The sequence below is a fragment of the Sciurus carolinensis genome, chromosome 15 (genome assembly GCF_902686445.1).
Source record: "Sciurus carolinensis chromosome 15, mSciCar1.2, whole genome shotgun sequence".
Classification (NCBI taxonomy): domain Eukaryota; kingdom Metazoa; phylum Chordata; class Mammalia; order Rodentia; family Sciuridae; genus Sciurus; species Sciurus carolinensis.
This window is the reverse complement of record NC_062227.1, coordinates 41,268,459-41,288,686: the sequence shown is the minus strand read 5'-3', so window position 1 is coordinate 41,288,686 and position 20,228 is coordinate 41,268,459. Positions and strand designations below refer to the sequence as shown.

At 39.4% G+C, this 20,228-nt stretch overlaps 1 protein-coding gene across 2 annotated transcripts in view; it reads left to right on the top strand.

Annotated features, from left to right (window-relative positions):
* B4galt6 (beta-1,4-galactosyltransferase 6) overlaps nucleotides 1–20,228 on the top strand; it is a 62,012-nt gene that overhangs the window by 17,788 nt on the left and 23,996 nt on the right. The window contains exons 3-4 of one of the 2 annotated variants that reach the window (XM_047526862.1): nucleotides 6,365–6,478; nucleotides 18,687–18,811. In XM_047526862.1, coding sequence (XP_047382818.1) covers nucleotides 6,365–6,478; nucleotides 18,687–18,811 — 239 coding nt within the window. The remainder of the gene's footprint in view (nucleotides 1–6,364; nucleotides 6,479–18,686; nucleotides 18,812–20,228) is intronic. The other variant, XM_047526863.1, reaches the window with a different exon arrangement.

Below are 20,228 nucleotides of genomic sequence, written 5' to 3'. Positions count from 1 at the left end.
AGTCACTGGGTTTATAGGCGTGCACTACTGCACCCAGCGTGAAAGTGTTTGTTGAAAGTCTGTTTAACTGATGGGGCTGGGGATATAGCTCAGGTGGTAGAGTACCTGCCTTGCATGCACAGGACCCTGCGGGGTCCAACCCCCAGCACCACACACACACACACACACACAAAGTCTGTTCAACTGAAAAGAAATATTAGGTTTAGGTTACTGTATTTGAATGAATATTAAAAGTGTGTATATCATAGATTTTTTTTCCCCTGGGATATGAATAAGTTATGTGTGGATGTTGAGCTCAATTAGGAAAAATGATAAATGATTACCTGAACAAGGCAAACTTTCCTTTAGCATTATGCAAAAAGAAAGAGGAATCCTTTCTTCCCTTCACCAGGTTACAGTTTCAATAATGACAATATGAACTTTTGAAAGCCTTTCATATGGTTTAGTAAGATGTGAAAGTGTTTGGTTTTTTAATTTCTTATCAGGGATTGCTTAACCATTTGTTATCAAGGGTGCTTAACCATTTCTTTACTAATGGGAAAACTGTCTTTAGGAGGCAGTTATAGCATTAGTCAGGAATTGGGTGGGGTTCTAACAGATGCCTGGAAAGTAGTGACTTAGCCACTTGAGCCTTTCTGTTCTCATGTAAAAGTTTGGAAGTTGGTTGTCTGTGGCTGTTGTGGAGATTTCTTCATAAGTCATCACATGCTTTGCGTCTTCTGCTTTGCCAAATAGTATCATAGTAAACTCACAGCCTTGGCTGTTGGGGCTCTGGTCTTTGTATTTGCATTTGGCTTAATAGGAAGAAAGAATGAAAGAAGTAAGAACAAATTGGGTACCTGCCTTTAAGGAACCTTTCCAGAAGTCCCACACGGTGTTTCTTCATACATCTCTCTGGCCAGAACATAATCGCATGGGCACATTTAAGTACACTGGGAAATAAAGTCATTGAGCTGGGAACACTGGTGCTGGAATAAAATTGGGGTTCTGTTACCTAAGGAGAAAGGAAATTGAGTTAAAGTAGGCAACTATGAAGCTCTGCCAGGTTCATTTAGACAGCATTTATTGAACAGTTAATGTAGTTTGTATACTTAACTAGATATAGGAGACTCAGATTAGGAAAAACATTCTCCCTTTACATATAGCTTTCTCTTGGAGATCTAGAAATGTAGTTATTTAGAATGCAGTTATTATTTTTGCACAGATGAATACATATAAAGTTTCCAAAAAGGAGATATAGCCAATAAGGTGTACAAAGGGCTACTTGAACCCTAGTGGAAAATTGATAAATACATAGTGGCTCATTTAAATTTTAACAATAAAAGGTAGATAGCTTGTTATATTTATAAGTGCATTTGATTTCGAAAAGAAGTTTTAACCACCTTACATGACTTTATGCAGCATCAAATGTAAATAGGTATGTATTTTTGTGCAGAAATCATGTATTCTCATAATTAAATGATGCCTGCAGAGTCAGTCAAATTAAGAAAACAGGACTTATTTGTTGAATAATTACTGAAGCAGGTGTTGGGGTCATGCAGTGTTAAGCTTGGTGGGTTTGTTAGAAATAACCTTGCATGCTTTCTTATTTGGTATATGCCTGACAGCACAAGCTAGTGGTGAACAGGAAAGAACTCAAGGGGTTTCTGCCACCCCTTTTAAGGTGCCCTTTGTAGAAGAAATAAAGTCATTGAGAAGGTGTCCTTTGGTCCCATTCTCCTTTTCCATTAAGTGATAAGGTCCAGTGAGAGTGGAGTTGGGACCTGTCCAGTGGTTTTCTTTTTGTCTGCCTCCTCTTTGGGTGTGGTTCTGGATGGGAAGAAACAGGAAGGGGCCCAGAACTCATTTTGTTTTCATCCATTCATTAGATGAAATAACGTCTGCCTCTTAACAGCGTTGTGGTGGATCTCTCCACATGCATAACCTTTTTAAACTCTTCTATTTTAAAAGCAGTGGTTATATTTGATGGACATTGCTCACCTACCCACTTTAGTAGGAATCACAATTTTATGGGTTTATTACAGTATAATCTCCAAAAACTTAAATCATTATTGGCTATATTATCAGTTGTAAAGGATTTATTTGCAGTATGTTCCTGCTATGTCCTACAACTTTATTGGATGGTAGAAAACAAAGACAATTGGATTTCAATTAAAAGAGAAGGACCCAGGCGGTGGGTAGACTCATGTATATCTTACAGTGGGATGATGTAAATACCACTGGACAAAGTACTCAGGAGTGCAGAGGTGTTTCTGTAAGTCTCACAATGAATCGAACTCCTTAGGATCATTTATAATGATGTGGCCAAGAAAAACACGTTTAGCTCCAAAACTGTGTTGAAGGAAGTGAATATAATATTGCATGTCTTTAAAGCTTTTTAAAAAGTGTTTTTTGAAAGCTGATAAAAGTGATGAAGTGTTCTTTTATGAAAGATTCAATCATTCTGGCATTAGAATGAACTAAGTGAAATAGTTCCCTCTGGTTTTCTTGTCACCACACTTCCCAGGGGGAGTGACTGTCAGCAGTTTGTTTTGTGGAAATGTTTAGAGAGCTTGAAATTTCAATGAGTTGGATGTGGGTCTGTAGAATTATAGCACATGGATAAGAAGAGAGGCCCCAGTATTAATGACAAAAATTAGTAAATTATGCAGAGTAAATATTCTGATTTAAAATTAATATACAACATTAAGAAATCATTTGAGGATACAGGAGAACATTAATATTTTTCTGCCTTAGTATTATAAGAAAACAAGTTTTTGGAACACATAAAGGCAGTGACTCTAGGACAACATTATTTAACTTCCATTTCTAGCTCCTACAAATGTGTATTATATAGTAAGTGCTTAAGAAAAATTAACTGAAGAGATTAAGAAAAAGCATCATATTCATATTCTGTTCTTTCTGTGGCATGTGCAAAAATAGAAGCTGTAAGATGAACTTTGTGTCTGAGTGTAAGAGCTCGTGAGCGTGAGAGCTATGTAACTTGTGCAAAAGAACTCGCTGTTCTATAGTTATTGTTTTAACCATTCATGTATTCATATTGAAAAGCAAACTATTTAAGTTATTTTCTTAAATTTTAAGTAGTACATATGTGTGTATATATATATATATATTTTTTTTTTTTTTAATTTTTTGGTACTGGGGATTGAACCCAGGGACAATTTGTCATTGAGCTATATCCCCAGCCCTTTTTAATTTTTTTTATTTTGAGACAGGGTCCTACTAACTGGCTGAAGCTGGCCTTGAACTTAGAATCCTTCTGCCTCAGCCTTCCAAAGTGCTGGGATTACAGTGCACCCCTGTACCCAGCCAGGATCAAACAAAAACAGCAGTCTCCTATCACACACATTCTCTGAGTCCTAATCCTCAAAGAGAACTACTTTTAATTTTGAACAGTTTATTCTGTGCGTATCTTCCTTCTGTTCTGCTGTTCTTCCCTCCATCCCAGATTGAACCCCTTGCTCTGAGCATGTTAAACACGCATGCAGTCTATTCCAAGCTACAGTCCCATCCCTATTTTGCTGTTTCTTAATTATCAGTTGTGACTCTTCCTGTTACAGAAGCAAGACATACATACGTAATTCATGGGAGGTTTGTTTTCTTGAATGAAGTAGTAGATGCGATTTTGTGAATCTTTTTAATAATGATTCTTTTTATCCCCACTCCCTCCCCCACTCCATTTACTAAGCTTTCTATGCATCTCTAATTTTTTCCTGAGCAGTTTAGGAACATGAAGTGATCACACTTGAGGATTTTGTATTCCTACATCATTGTTCTCTCTCTTCCAGTATTGCTTTTGAGAAATATGATGAACATTCTAATCACAGATACTATACGTGGATGAATTTTTCCTTTCTTTCTGGAGACTTTTAGGATTTTTTTTTTTTTTTTTTCTTGGATCATGAAATCTTACAAAGAACATCTTAGAGCTTAGTTTTTCTTCTCTCTGGGTACTACGGGCCTATCAGTATGGAACCTCTTGTCTGTTGGTTCTACAAAATATTCCTCTATTATTTCTTTGATTATTTGTCTTCTTGCTTTGTTCCCCCTTCTTTTTGGAACTATTTGGATTAGTGGCTTCTGAAAGAATCCTCTAATTTTATCATCCTTTCTTTTTTGTTTTCCAATTTTTTTCTCTTCTTTCTAGATTTTGGGAGATTACTTTGACTTTATTACAGTCCTTTGATTTGATTTTTTTCAAATTTTGACAAACATAATTTTTAAGAATTCTCTTTGTATGTGATCTTTTTTTCTTGCTGTGTCCCTGAAATAAGAATGCTTTATCTTGTTTTCAAATGAAAAAAAAAAAGTTTGTTATATTATTAATAAGCAGCAAAATCTATTTGTCGATTGAAGATAAATAAATAACTCTAACGTATAAATAACTCTAAGGAGTTTGATCAGAAGTTACTACTAATGATCTTAGCTTTATTTTTGTTTTTTTGTGGAAGTGACAAAAATCTAATTCTTGCTTAGAGTATTAGCTCCTACCACTAGCAGTGTAAGACTCTGCATAAGAAGTGAAATCTTTTTTAAAATAGGACTTGAAATTTGATATATATGTAAATTTTTTTTAAAGCATCTTAAGGAAAGAATCAGAACCTTCCTTACTCGTTTTATGTCTTACAGTATCTTTAAGTCTTTCAGATACATGTGGGTGAGATACCTAGTGTGGGCTCTTAAGAGGAGTCTCTGTGGCCCTGCTCTGTCCCTGATACACAAAACAGTGCCCACTGAATCCCTCCTCCCCGTGTAACCTAGAGGATTTTCCTTGACAGATGCTTTCCAGGGCTTCTGGAGAGAGGACTGGGGGAGTTCTCTTACTGGGGTTTCCTACTTCCTGGTGAAGTTGTCCTTAGCAGCTGTACCATCATTGGTCTCTGTGGTGTTGGCTTTTTCTGGAACTACAGTTACTACCTTATTGATGCCCTGTCAAATTAATAACTGAAATTTCCATGCAGGCTTTGAAACTGGACCTTCTTGTCTGGCTTGGAGCCTTTGTTCATCAACTTCCATTTGGCACCCTTGGCAGGGAGGGCCCTCTTTCATAGGTGGGCCTGGAGTTGAGGTGCGTTTCTGCTCCAAAATGCTGTTCTGGCTCCCAGCTGCAGCCCCATCAACTCCATTTTGGTAATGAATGAACATGTGTACAGAGGAAGCACTTAGTTTGCTCTGACTCTGCTTACGTACCTCATAAGCATACTTTTCCCATTTTCCCATGAGTCCGAGGGTTTGGCTTTTACAGTCTCATTGGAGCTGATCACTGAAATTGAAAGAATTTCTTCCCATTTTCCTAGAGTGTTTGCTAGAGCAAACATTTTCATTTTCTGTGGTATATGGTTGGATCCAGGAGACAGACAGTAGTTTAATCAGCTGCTTCCATCTCTTATCTTCTGTATGCACTGTATTCTCTTATGTCAGCTTAATCTCCATAGCAGGAAACTGACAGGTTGTAGTTCTTAGATTTGCATTTCAGAACTTTGCTCCAGAGAGGGATTGATCTCTGGCTCCACCTTTAAGAATCCTAAGGCTTTGATTGTCTCATGTTGTGTTAGGTGTTCATGTCTAAGACAGTCACTCCTAGCAGCAACTATTGGATATTTTTATAGGCCCAGGCATATTCTAAGCTCTTTAGATACTATATTTTATCAAAATCTGAAAATGACAATAGCAGGCAGGCAGAGATGAGAGATTGAATACTGTCATACCCTGAAAGCTAGTTACATGTTAAGAGCAAGAATTTGAACACAGGGGTTTGACCTTGGTGCTCAGGACCGTTGTCCTATGGATAGCATAACTTGCTGACTCTAAGGAGAGTGGATCAAATTGTAGTAATAGCCTCAGGGCTCCCTAGGAGCTGCAGCAGGAAGGCTGAGAATGACTGATTTAAAGGTGTAGAGTAGGCTGTGTTCGAAAAGTAAGTTGAGTGGGTGGATCTTTTTCTTTCTTACTGTGAGGTGTTAAGAAAACATTAGTCCCACCCCTCTGCTCTTCAGATGCTGGTAGCAGTGTGCTGGGTTGAGTGTGGCTGCGAGAAAGTGGACAGAATTCGCTGGTGTGTCTCTGCACTCCCTTCAGATTTGGCCCAGCCAGTGGGGCGGGGACAGGCATTCACGTGGTTGCAAGTGGCACCGCTGTTTGTGTGCAGGGGTGGGGCCATGCTGCTCTCCAGACCTCTCCTGGGAAATCATGCCAGGGGTCCATTCCATCAGCGGTTTGCTTTTCTCTACTTCTTTCTAGATAATTGCTTCTAAGTACTTCTGGGGATTGCATATTGTAGTCGTCTCGGTGACAGTGACATTTCATACTGAAAGCAAAAGCAGAAGGCAATATTTTGGTTGTAACTTTCTTCTCTCTCTCCAAGATTATCCTGAAGGCAATAATTCAAGTGACTATCTTGTTCAAACAACAACATATCTCCCGGAAAACTTCACATATTCACCATTTCTTCCCTGTCCAGAAAAACTGCCTTACATGCGTAAGTGTGAGCTAATTTTGACTTGTCTGTTTACTTTTGTTATAATTAAAAAAAATAAAATAAAATAAAAAAGCCACATGATTTGAACACATCAGAATCAGATCGCTATCGTGGGTGCTAATGTTCATATTATGCAGCATGTAATTTTATTTTGTTTTTGCAGGGGGTGGGGAACACCTTTTTGGATGGTAGTGATTGAAAAGTAGAAGAAAAATAACGGAAGAGAAAATGACAAATACCCATATCTCTCCCATCCATATTTAAATACTTTGATTTGGCTTACTTCCAAATACTTTTAAAAGCTTTTATGAGAGTAATGTGTAGTCTCCTTTTGGATATATTAGAACATTATAGAGAGTAACGTGTAGTCTCCTTTTGGATATATTAGAACATTACAGATTGAAACCAAAGTCCTTTTTGACCATCATCCTGAAGCTAGTTCTCCATCTTCTCCCCCAGAAGGCACCTTTCCTCTTTTGTGAATTTGGTGTGTATTCATGTAGGCTATTTAAATTTTTTTTTAACTTAGGTAGATGCTAGATATATGGAAAACATAGTTTCTAAGGTTTTAAAACATTGTATAAATGGTCTTATAAATTATGTCTCACTCTGTGACTTGCTTTTTTTTTTTACTTATTTTTTTGAGAACCATCCACGTTGTTACCTACAGATCTAATTTATTTCCCTTAACTGTTGAGGAGTGTGTTTTTACACAAACCTACCACGTTTCATTTGCCTGTTTACCAGCTGATGGACATTTAAGTTGTTTTCATGTTTTTGTGATCACAAAATAGTAATCAGTAAATAATAATAATAATAAATGTAGATCTGTGTGTAGTTTAGATTTTACTGTACATATATGCTTGACATGGAATTACTGGATATGCTGGCTTTGTTTTTCTGTATTTTTCGATTGTTCTAAAGCAGCTATACCATATGCCCAATGAATATTTCCATAAATGTACCAATTTGATATTGATGGACTTTTTTGATTTTCAGTAACCTGATGGGTTAACAAATGTATCTCACTGTTTCTACTTTCATTATTACTAGTGGGCTTAAGTAAATTTTACGTCTGTTTTTTAGTTTTCTGTCCTGTGACTTGGCTTGGTCATGATATTTATCGGTTCCTTGCTGGTTATTAGGTGTTTGTATTGATCTGTAGGATTCCTTATATTCCTGCAGGGACCTGTTATCTTCTCTGTGTGTTTTAAGGATCTTTTTTACAGTCCTGGGCTTGCTTGCTCACTCTTTCTTCCCTCCCTCCCTCCCTCTCTTCTCCCTTCCTCCCTCCCTCGCTCCTTCCCTCCTTTCCTTCCTTCCTTCCTTCGTTGTAGATGGAAACAATACCTTTATTTATTTATTTATATGTGGTGCTGAGGACCAAATCCAGTGCCTCACACATGCTAGGCAAGTGTTCCACCACTGAGCTACACCCCCAGCCCTGGGCTTGTCTTTTTATTTTGTTCATGGAGTCTTTTATCTTATAAATGTTTAAAATTATGATTTTCAAATATGTCAGTCACTTTATGTAAGGCTTTTGCTTTTTTAAGAAACCTTTTCTTATCCCAAGGCTATACAAATACTTTTATTTCCTCCTAATAATTTTAATATTTTGTTCTTAACCTCTGCATATAATATGTGATAGTAACCCTGATATTGTCCTTTAAACTTATATTTTTTCAAGATTTAGAGGATAGTGACTGGACATGGTGGCACACTCCTGCAGTCCCAATGACTTAGGAGGCCAAAGCAGTAAGATCGTAAGTTCAAGGCTAGCCTGAAGATTAAAAAAAAAAAAGATTGACTTTTCTATGCCATCTAAGACCATGGTTTTCCAATTGGAGATTTATCAGAATCACGTGAATGGTCTTGTAAAACACAGTGCCAGCCCCATTGTTTGCATTTCAGTTTTAATAGGTCCAAGATGATGCTGAGAATTTTCATTCTAACAATTCCAACGCTAATGCTTGTGATCCTTGGGCCAAGCTTTGACTTCCCCCCACCCCCTCATCTGCAATAGTGGCTCTCATCCCTGGCTGCCTGATAGAATTGCCTGGGAAGCTTTTACCATCCTTGGACCCGACCTCTGAATTTCTGATTTTGTTGATCTAGCCTGGGGCCTAGGCACTAGTATTAAAGAAACATATTCTGGAGTGATTCTGACCTTGCTGTCTCTGCTGACAGAGATTTTTGTGGCCATATGTTTGTCATAACTTTGTTATTGCAGGCTTGTTTTCCTAAAAATGAGTGTTTTTATCTGCAGTACTGAAACCACTGGGTAATGTTCTGTTGAAATATTGATTACAGTAATTTCTCCTTCATAATATGCATATTCACGGATTTATGGTTTTAGGAAATCTTTCTGTCTTTAGTTTAGTTACCATTTTCTTAATTAGTGCTTTATGAGTACTAATTAAACAGCTGTAAAGTGTCTGCCTGCCAGCCCCCTGGTGCTAACATTCCTCTCTCCCCGTCCTGCAGCTTATTGTAAGTACCTCTGGCCTGGTGCTCCAGGGATTGCCTCATGGCTGCTGTGGCTGCCGTTTTTTCAGTCTTGGTGCTGTAACTGCTTTCTCCTGCCTTCCTTAGAGTCTTGCATTCTTTTTCAAGAAAGATCACACTGGTTTGTCAGCCATGTTTGTAAGGCAGGCCTCCTTTTAGGCTGCCAGTTTTGGATTCAGCACCAGTCAATCACATGTCTAGGTAGTAATGGCCAGGAGACTGGGTTATTTGGTAGAAAATATGTCCACATATAGGTAACACTTGAGAAAAGGGACCATGGGTACAGTCCTCATATTGAGGCTTCCGCCAAGAAATTTTGCATAAGCCACCTGGGAGAGTCCCTTCACTGGTTGTGTGACCTGTACAAAGGGGAGTTTTGATTTACCTGTCTGTAGAACCTGAGATTACAATATCACCTTCAGAGTATTTGGATAAAGTGAAGTGCATTTCTTAAAGCTTGGTTGACATTCATTTGATAATCCCTCTTCCTATTTCTTTGAATAGTGAATCTAGATTTTATGATTAAAGGAATAAGAAACCAAGGAGAAAGTAGAGTTTTCTACTTAACTGAGCATCCTTAGTATTTTCTTTAATTAACAGAATATTTCCCATTGATCATAGAAAACAACATCATGAACTACCTAATGTAAAATGCTGTATCACACAAAATAACTGAATTTAATACCTCCTCAAATAAGAGTGGGAATATAGGTAAGAATAAGATCCAGTTGGATGAAAACCATTCAAGTAGGAGCAGTATTTAGTTTATGTATAATCGCCAAAAGTGAAGTTAAAGTGCTTGATAATCTAACTGTAAATCTTTATGATTTTTCCTTAGTGTAGCAGTGGGACTACCAGCACTGGTTTTCCACTCAGTTTGAATTTTTCAAAATGAAATTCAGAATAAAAACTTTTCATGGATTTCAGCAGTTTGATATTTAGTAGTAGTCAATTACACTATGAAATCTATTTTAATGTATATTATTTATATGAAGAGTACGAGTGACTACTTCATTGCTGTTAACATTTACAGATTCTCTAGAGGACAAATCCACTTTCAGCTTTGTTGAATTTATGTAAGACACTCTATTCCAACCAAGTAAAATAGAAATTTTGCCCTATCTAAAGCAAAAAATATTAAATGCTTTGCAGGGAAGTTGGAGTTTGGTTTGTCTGGATGAGGTAGAAATAGAAGATGTTATTTGTGGCTTTGCATTAAAATATATCGACTTACCTTAAGTTTTCCTATCTCCTAATTCTTATTCAAACAGATTACATTTGCAATGACTTCTATGTTCCTGCTGTTTGTAGAATAGTTGCCTTTATGGTTTAACCCTGATAGTTCCTGTAGTTGCTAATCTTGTGTATATAACAAAAGCTACAAGGGCTTTTTAAGATGTATTTAAATAATTCAAATGAAAATCATCAAAGAGGGGGAAAAAAGGGCAAACTTTAGAAAAACTCAACTAATGCTTCATATGACAAGCCATCAAGCAAATGTTTATTGTAAAAAGACAGATGTGCCAGCCATTTTAGAGTGAAGAAACGATGGCTGAACAGCAGCTGCGCAGCAGGTCTAGGTGTTCACAGGGGCCGGCAGAGGAGGAACAAAGCAGGGTGGGCTGCTGGGCATGCTGGCTAGGAACAGGCAACACCCTGAGAAGGGCAGCTGCCACTGTCAAGGTAATGAATGAGACTGAGGGGAGACAGCAGAGAGACGGACATGGGAGCTGGGTCTTCAAGATAACTCAGTAGGTCGCTGAGAGAGAAGGCCATCAGCACCTGAGGGGGCTGTGTGTTCCTACCATGGGGAGCATGCTACAACCGAGTGGGGGTGTAAGCGGGGTGTGAAGGAGGCCACACTGGTTGGGGAGTCACAATGCCCTGTGCGAAGCACTAAGGAATCCCTGGGTGTCCGTGAGATGGACTTCAGGGGAAGCAGGGCCCTGAGCTTGTTTGCAGGGTTGATTTATGAGCCTGTGTACATTTCTCTCAGGTGAGAGTACACAATTTTCAAAGGATCTGGGGCCAAAAGGGTGATATAAAACCAAAAGTGAAAACACTGCTATAGGGGAATGGAGAGCCACTGAAGACTTTAGGCCCATGAATGATGGACTAGGAGAGGCTTCAGAAAGATGATCAGATGAGAAGTTGAACAGTGATGAGTATGGGCAAAGTCTGGAATCAGAGATGCCAGCGAGGAACTTCCTGTGGGGAAGGCGAGGTGGAGAGGAAAGGACAAGGGCATGAGCCAAGGCCATGGTGTTGGAGAGAGGAAGAGACACAAAAAAGCAGCTCTGCATATTCGGCCAGATGTCAAGACTGACTGAGGGACCGGGATTGATTTCTTGCTTCCTGACTTGGTGACAGTTAACTGAAAAAAGCAACATAGGGTAAACATCACATTTGGAGAATGGGGAAGTTAATGAATTCGGTTGGGCATGTTTTGTTTGAAGTTCAGGAAAATTAACTGGGGTTCTCAATTTTATGAGAGAGATCTGGACTACAGATAGGAGGAAGTGCAACTGGAAGAAAGCTAAGAGTGGGGCCCTAGGAGGATCAGCACTCATGGGGCCGAGTCGTGTTCGGAAGAGGAAACCATCAGGGACGGAGAGAAGTCAGAAGACAGTGTCCCAGGGGCCACCGAGGAAAGCATTTCAAGAAGAGATTGTTTCCTCTTCAAAGAAGCAGGTAGAATGAGCAACTGTGGAAAGGCCATTGAGTGTGACAGGTAGGAGGTTAATGCAAGCAATTTTATTTAGTCCACTGGGGTAAGAAGTAAAGCATATACTCCTGAAAGATAATCAGACGTACATAACAACTAGTTGGAAAAAAAAGGTTTGGTAGGAAAGGGAATGGGGGTAAGGAATCTGGGAGGTGGGACTCAGGGAGGGACTCCTCAGAGGAGGTAGAGGAGCGTGGGTTTTAGGCATTATGGAGAGAAAAGATCTGGAAAAGAGGGATAAGAAGTATAAGGGAGGGTGGCTGGTGAGGAGTCTCTAGAGAAAGTGAAAGGAAAGCGGAAGTACCCAGACAGTGAAGCCTTCGCTGAGGGAGGAGGTGGAGCGCCCGAGGCCATGTGGCGGTGCAGTGGAGAAGGTGTTGCTTCCTGTTCTGAGGAAGTGGGGGCCTCTGTGTGTGTGAGGAAGCAGCTGAGGATTTTTGACCTCAGCAGCTCAAAAGGGAGGAACAAATATTTAGAAAATTTTGATAGGAAAGAAATAGGGGAGTCAGCCCCCATGAGGACCAAATGCACACATCATGTGACACTTGTTTTTGTTGAATGTTTGCTGTGTTTATGGCAATATTGCAGTATTGTCACTCCAACAATTGCATTAAATCTGTGCTTACATGGTTTTCCTCAGTACTGTTTTTTTAGATAGAGGATACGAGAATGGAAAATCATTGCTCCAGGGTGGGATTGCAGCCTCCGTGTGGCAGGTCTGGAAGAGAGGGGGAATTTAGGGTGATGGTGAGTGTGTGGGTGCTGTATTGGGGTGAAGGCCATATAGAGCTTTGTTTCTAGGAGAGTGGTTCAGGGATGATCTGTACCCTTATCGGCTGGGGTGCTTGTTAAAAATTTAGGCCTCTAACAATCAAACCCCAGACTTATAGCAAAGTCTTGGTTCTTGGTTGCACACCTTGGAATGTGCTTTATGCGGTTTATAAATATAAGGAATTTATAAAAAAACAAAACAAAAAAAAAACTGTGTGTCTGGAGAGTTAGGTTCAGAGCTTGAGTAGCTGAAACAAGGCCTTGGCCACCTTGTGAAGTGTCTCCTCTGCCCCTTGGTGGAGCAGTGTTCAGATCTGGAGATAAAAGGTGCCACTGTCTGGTGCCCCTAAAGCCATATGCTTCTGCCTCTACTTCTCCTGAAAGAGGTTGGCAAAGTGCCCCTTTCCTCATGCTGTGCCCTGCTTCACAGTCCTCTTTGGATATGCATGACCTTGTGAGTTCCTGCCAGAGAGGCTTGGAGAATGGATTATGGTGTCTTCACCTGGCAGGCAGGACTTGTACAGGCAGTTCAAGTAGCTGAAATGTACCCAGATCAAGTTGATGACCACAAACATGGCCCTGGGCATCTATTGACACGGGTGCTGAGGAGGCTGGGGATTTACATTTTAAACAAGCATACCCCCAAATAAACAAACCACTTTATTTGGAGGATAGGTAGAGAGAAAAAATGCAGATATAGCAGAAAGGCCTATATCTCCATGAGGCTGCAGAGGGAATCTCGTGGGAGGGGAGTGGTGGGCAGCTGAAAGGGAAGGAGGCTTTATGAGAGGCAGCAGTGGTGGCACTGTTGACAGGCAGTTGGTGCCAGGTGACTGAGATTCTTACTGTGCAGAAGCAGAGCTGGTTCTCAGTGGTGGTGTACAGAGCGAGAAGGTCACCTATCAGGAAATGGCTGCATGGGGAAGGTGGTGTGGCTACAGGCACAAACTTTAAAAGGTGAATTTATGGAGGAAGGAAGTAAATGATGATTTGTAACATACACGTGTGAGTCTGTGTAAGGACCTTCTTTTGTGGCAGTCTTCAAGACTGTAGACCTGGGAACAGGAGCACCTTTCACTTAGCACAGATTAAAAGGGAAGAATGCGGTTTCCTTAGGATGAAGATCTTGGGAGTGTATTCTAGAAGAAATGTTGAGGTGCAACATACAGAAATTTCTTGGCAATTAAATGGTTCTAGAAACACATTTGAAAAGACAGTAGGAGTAGATGATAAACTATTTTCTTGAAAGACATGTTATTAATTTTATAATAGCTATTCGGGAACAAGAAGGAAGCAGTATATTTCATGCACACATTATAGGGTATACCCTGTGTTAGCATGCTAAAACATGAACGGATGTGTCTCAGAAATCAGGGAGTGTAGATGTGTGGATTATGACTTTGAAGGAGGTTGTCAGTTTTATTATAGAGAGTAGGAAAACAATTTGAAGAAGTTTAATGAGGGGTTTGAGGCCTTTAGGAGTAGAGCAAGGCCTTGCTCATTGGTTGGATTATGAGGCAAAGCTGGGAACAGGGAGCAAAGACTGTTGCCTAGAGGTTACAGTTAGTCATTCAGAGTAAAACAAGGAGAACCACAAGCACGGGAGGAAAACAGGTGTTAGGAACTGTGTACTGTGGTCAGGTTGAGAGAGAAGAGCCTGGGCAGTTTGGGGCTGTTACTTTGGGCCACCTACACATGGCACATCTTTTACACAGTGTTTTAAAGACATATTTTAGCACTTGACAGATCCAAGGAATGGAAATATAGGCAGGAGGGGGAGAGTGCGGAAAGGAATGGACATCACCAGTTTTGCTTTTCCCACTCACCTGTGCCCAGGCCTGCACTTGGCACGGGGCTGCGTTACTAAAGCCGTCACTATCTCATGATTAGAATGTTCAGATTCAGTCACTTAAAGAATAGTGGAGTAAGAAGTCATTTGTTAAGCAGAGGTTTAAAATTCTAGAAATGGAGAGACTTGAGTAAAGCCTGTGAAATAGATAGTTGCTAATGTTGGCTTCAGAGGGGACCGTAGGTGACCAACGGCAGGATGACTCATAACTGTTCAGCCTCAGAGCTCTACCCAGAGGGTAGTGTGGAAATGGGGGAGGGAACATGACATCTTATCATAAAAATTCAACTTTGACTTTGGAGAGGAATTCATCCGAACGGACATTTCTGGGGGAAATTCAGGTCTTTCACACTGTCACCAGAGCTTTGGACTGTGTACATTTAAAACCCTGAGGGCAGAACAGTGACAAAGACCAAGGAGTCCAGAATTAGGCTTTTGATACCAAAAAGTAGAGGCCCTAGATTGAGTGAAGAAATTATTTAAAACTGCTGATTTATAGAGAAAAGAACTCTGACTATATGTTATGTGCTTTAAATTTTACTTGAAATGCTACAAAGAATGTATGTATAGGCAATTTATGTGTATTGAGTATTTGTTATTTTAAGAATTATATTTTAATAGAAAAAAATCCTAAATCATGTCATGTGATACATTTTAATCCACACCACAAACCTGCCATTTGGGCCCATGCATACCTAAGCGGCTCAGGATCTTTCAAGTCTAGCTTCCCCAAAAGGGAAACATTATTCCATATTTTGCAAATTCAGCATTAGAGAATTATAATAAATGTTTCCACATAACCAGTAGCACAGCACATTATTTACATATTGAACAGTGATAGTCACATCGACTTGGCTGTATAACAGGTTGTTTATCCTTGTCTGGGAATCCCCTATTCTTCACCTTTACTCTCTAGATAGGCTCTAGCCCCTCCTCTCTCCAGACTCGGTTCTCATGCTATTTCCTTTCTGACCCCAGCACCAACAACCTTCCAAATAGTGAAATTTATTCCAGTAAATTATGTTATTTACAGATTGATCACACTAGCAGATAAACAGATTTCAGTCAATATATTTATTTTTTGCATTTGCTATCTCCAAAAGGAAAAAGGAAGCACTTCTTGGTTGAAGCTGTCAGATTTAGCACAGGCGGACTGTGAAGGTGGGCTGTGAAGATGACAGGCGGACTGTGAAGGTGGGCTGTGAAGATGGGCGCTGTGGAGTTCAATGGATCCTTCCTCTTTAATTGCCCTTGAAGAGATCAAGGGGCTGGCTAGTCAGGTGGCTTATTTTCCAAGTACCTTAAAGGAGGATGTATGCTCCCCTGTCTCATTCACAGAAGGTGCTTTCAAATGCTTTCTTAAAGCTCTAGAACACTTGAGTGAAACCTGAGGGGATATCCAATATGTAAATGACATGAAAGTGACCTTGGTGGGGAACCTAAGTCCCGCCAACCCCACAGATTTCCCAGGAGAGATTCTTTCCACTGAGGGCAGTTTGGATAATCCATCACCACCAGCTCATCTGCTGAGTACTGCTTCCTGGCCCCCTCCTGTCGCATGCCCTTTTCCCTTCGCTGGTCATGCACAGGATCTCCTCACTGAGTTGGTGCCAATACCGAGGGCAAATTGTATTTCATGTAGTGGATATACCCACCATGGGAGATGAGCATCATTGCACTCTTTGACAGAGAGGAAGCCAAGACAGAGAAAGATTTAAGTCATTGCCCCAATAGAGACTAGGATTCAGCTTCCAGTTAATCTGACTGCTTATTTAACTCCTGAGTACTGTACCACTGGTGTCCCACTCTTCCATCTCACGCTCTGTGAGCACACTTTCCTAGTGGTCTTGGGAGGACTCTTTTCTTCCCCCACTTCCTCCTCAGCATAGTGATGTTGCTGGAAGGACCACCCCAGTGCCACTGAATCATTGTTGGTCTTCAGCCAGCAAGATGTTAGGACTCAGAGCAAAGCTGCTAACAGACTTTGAGGGGTGTGGATGGGGAGGCAGTCACAGGGAAGGTGAACTTAGGCACCTCAGGCATCAGGAATAGTGAGGGACACAGGAAACCCTTTCCATTGAGGAGAAAGATACAAGGCATCTCAATTTGGCAGTGCATGTGCATTGAAGATGGTAATTAAACTGCAGATGATGCTGGAGAAAACTGCTGACAATGATGATTACAGCTGTTGAAGCAATAAAGCTGCAAAAAAGAAAAAAATTTGGATTAACAGTGCATAAAGAATGCCAACTTCAGTTACTTACATGAACTGCTTATTATTTAGCCTAATCACTATCATTTTAGCAACCATGCATACTATTAAATGCATCAGATTTATTTGCGTGAATTTTATTTGATTACAGTGCTAGATTCTGTTTTTGTCAGCTGAGTCATGATAGTCTGTATTTGTGTTGACTGATCACTTTTATATTTAACTTTCCCTTTCTTTCCAAGTTCATAGGTCTCTCATTCTGTTACGTAAATTTGATTTTTCTAAAATTAGTTTGTATATATCTTGTTACACTAAAGGGTGGGTATTTCATTATATAGGACCATAAATTTGTCAGTAGAACAGGCAGATATTAGAAGATTGCATTTTTTTTTCCCCTCGCTTACTCTGGGAATCATAGGCATTTGCAACTAAAAGCACTTTCCTCTGACATGCCTCAGCGCTACTGATGGATCTGCCTGATCAGAAGATAGTAGAATGGGAAGAGAGGCCATCATGAAAACATTGTAGAATAGGGTAGCAGGAGGGAAGGGGCTCTTTGGAGAGGAACTGAGTGCTTTCTATGTGAAATCATGACCACAAGAGGCTCAGAAGACTTGACATGGGATGCCTCAGCATTCGTTGGTTTATATTTTATGAGATTAGGAAGTTAGAGGAAAGAATTTGGCAGGAAGGCATTCCAGAGCAATTTGTACCTATGTGGACATTAACAGTTTAGCTGTTAAAAGACCATTGTGGTTTAATCCTACTAACCTTCATTGAAAACACTGTGGATTGTGTTGCTTTGAAGGTGGGTAGTAATCATGAAGCTGTTTTAATGCTCAGGCGAAGATACAGAGGCTTCCTGTATCACTTTTTGACTGACTTGAAGGAAATAATTTTTCATCCAAGATTCATTCCTATTTCAAAGGTATACATTAGAAAACAGTAAAAAGCATCTCCAGTAATATATATTCATTAATTTGGAGAGTGAGCACTTACTTGTTAGACCAGGAACATCTAGAAGTCCCTGGTTTTTCAGTTTTGTACCAAGAGACCTGGTACATATTAGATACTCAAATAAGTTGAATTGGGTTTGCAAATATCCTTTCTTAAGAAATGTCAGTAGCAGGGGTATATACCTCAGTAGTAGAGTGCATGCTTAGCATGCAAGAGGCCCTGGGTAAAATCCCTAGCATGGAAAAAAAAAAAAAAAAAAAGAAAGAAAAAAAGAAATGTCAGTAGATAATGGTGATAGTAGCTAACATTTATTGCTTTTTATCTAGTGCCTGGCACTTGATCTCACAGGTTACAGCCCTCCCTCAGTATCTGGGGGGAATGGTTTCAGGACCCTCCCTGCCCGTGATATGAAAATCCTTACATAGAATGGTGTAGTATTTGCTCGTAACCTACACACATCCTCTTTACATATACCAAAACCAGATTACATATTATACAAAAAACAATGGAAATGCTCTATAATAGTTGTCATGCTATATTGTTTAGGGAATAATGATAAGGAAAAATAAGTCTGTGCATGATCAGTGTAGATGCAATTCTTTTTTTCCTCCTGAATGTTTTCAATTTAAGATTGTTGAATCTGTGGCTCAGGAATCTGGCCATACAGAGGGCCAACTGTGTTTAATGTAGTGGACATAACCACCGTGGGAGACAGGCATCACTATACTCTTTTTGACAGAGGAAGAAGCCAAGGCAGAAAGATTAAGTAATTGCCCCAGTAGAAGCTGGGATTCGGCTCCCAATCTGACTGCTTATTTAACTCTCGAGTACTGTTTCATTTGTGTCCCCTGTATTAAAAATATTGAACCTAAAAGTAGTTTTAAGATACTTGAATGTTGTTGAATTGCAGCAATATGCTATGTTAAAACAACATGCAAACATTTTTCAAAAAATATTAAATATCCAATTAAAAGCAAAAGGTTAGGTAAAGAACTTGACTTTCTTTGGGGTGGCCATATGAATTGTCAGCTGAAAGTGAAAGGTGCTACTAATAATTATGTGGTGAAAACAAGAGTAAAACGTACTGCGTTGTTAAGTAGGTTATGCCGTCATCCTACCCATCACTGGTTTTTGCATCTTAGAGGCAAAAAAAAATATTAAAACCATTCTTCATGTTTTCTATTTATAGGGGGATTCCTCAGTGTCAATGTAAGTGAAGTCAGTTTTGATGAAGTTCATCAACTCTTCTCTAAGGATTTGGATATTGAGCCAGGAGGTCACTGGAGGCCAAAAGACTGTAAACCCAGGTGGAAGGTGAAGTGGTTTTTTTAAAAAAAGTAATGTGATTATTACCATGCATTTGAAAAAAAAAATTGCACTTGATTCAAAATATAGAGTGGAATATCATTAACTGTTGATAAATTCTGTATTTAGTGCATAGATATTTATGGTTCCACTGGGATTTAACGGTGTTACTCGTGAAGACTAAATGTACCTGTGCACGTATAAAACATACTGCTCATGAGTTCAGTCTCTAGGCATCCTCAGAAAAAAATACGTCACTTGAATTTGGCTTGGAAGGCAGGTTTATTTTTCCCCCCTTTTGGTTGGTTGGTTTTTTCTTTTGTTTTGCTTTCTTTTTCCTTTCTATTTGGGAGACAGGCTAAGTCCTCTGCCTCCTGCAGGTGTCCCTAATGACTATAGACACCTGCAGGCATAGCCCCACCAATTTCTGGAGCTGTGAGAACTCACTGGGAGGATATTAATATTCTGATTTTCAGTTGTGTCCAGCATTGGGGTTGTCAAGCTGTTTCTCTGCGTCATTAATTCTAAAGAGGCCACTCAGAGGTCACTGCAGTACTTGAAAGGGAGGACTTTGGGCTCTTCACCTGTTTCAGAAGATAGAGTGGAAGCTTTTGGTTTTTTATACGTCAGAATTCTGTTTAATGTTTTGTTTGAAAATCTGTAAGGGGATGGATCTGCCTCTTCTGCTCTTAAAATTTTTGAAAACCCTGATTTAGAGTTGTTCTCAAGACTACGAAATGGATGAGTAAGTGTATGTTATGTTTGAATAGGAAATGACACTTGTGTAATTCATATGAGAAATACAAGTGATTAAATCAAAAGTTGTATCCTAAAAGATTATGATATAACCTTAGCCTGGGAATAGTTTTCAACTTCTCTTTTAAAATATTAATAAAATTCTAACATTTGAATGTTAGTACCCCCCAGCCCCTAAAAGTCACTGCTGGTAGGAAGAACTTTATGTTGTTAAACTCTTGAAAAAGATTCTTTGATTTCATTGACCTTAAAATGCTTTGTGTTTAGGAATGCATACAATTTATATCTACATCCCTAATGCAGACCATATTATTTTGTACAAGGTAGATGTGAAACAGTTTTGTTGCATTGACTTTATGACACTAATAAATGCCTGACTTCGCTACAAGTGATTATATAAATGCTCACCTTTCTCATTGCCTCAAACAAGTTGTGAATCTACTTCAATGGATTTCAGTACAATTTTATGCAAAGTATTCTATTTTTATAATTGCCTTATGCTATTTTCCAAGATCAGATTCATTGAATGTATGAAATATGGCCTAATTTACATACATTCCACTTTTTTAAAATGTCCTAGGCAAATAAATTGTTTTTATTACTTGAGTTATGAGTGTATATATTGAATGCTAATGGAATAGAAAACACTCAGTTATCAAGGCCATGGAGT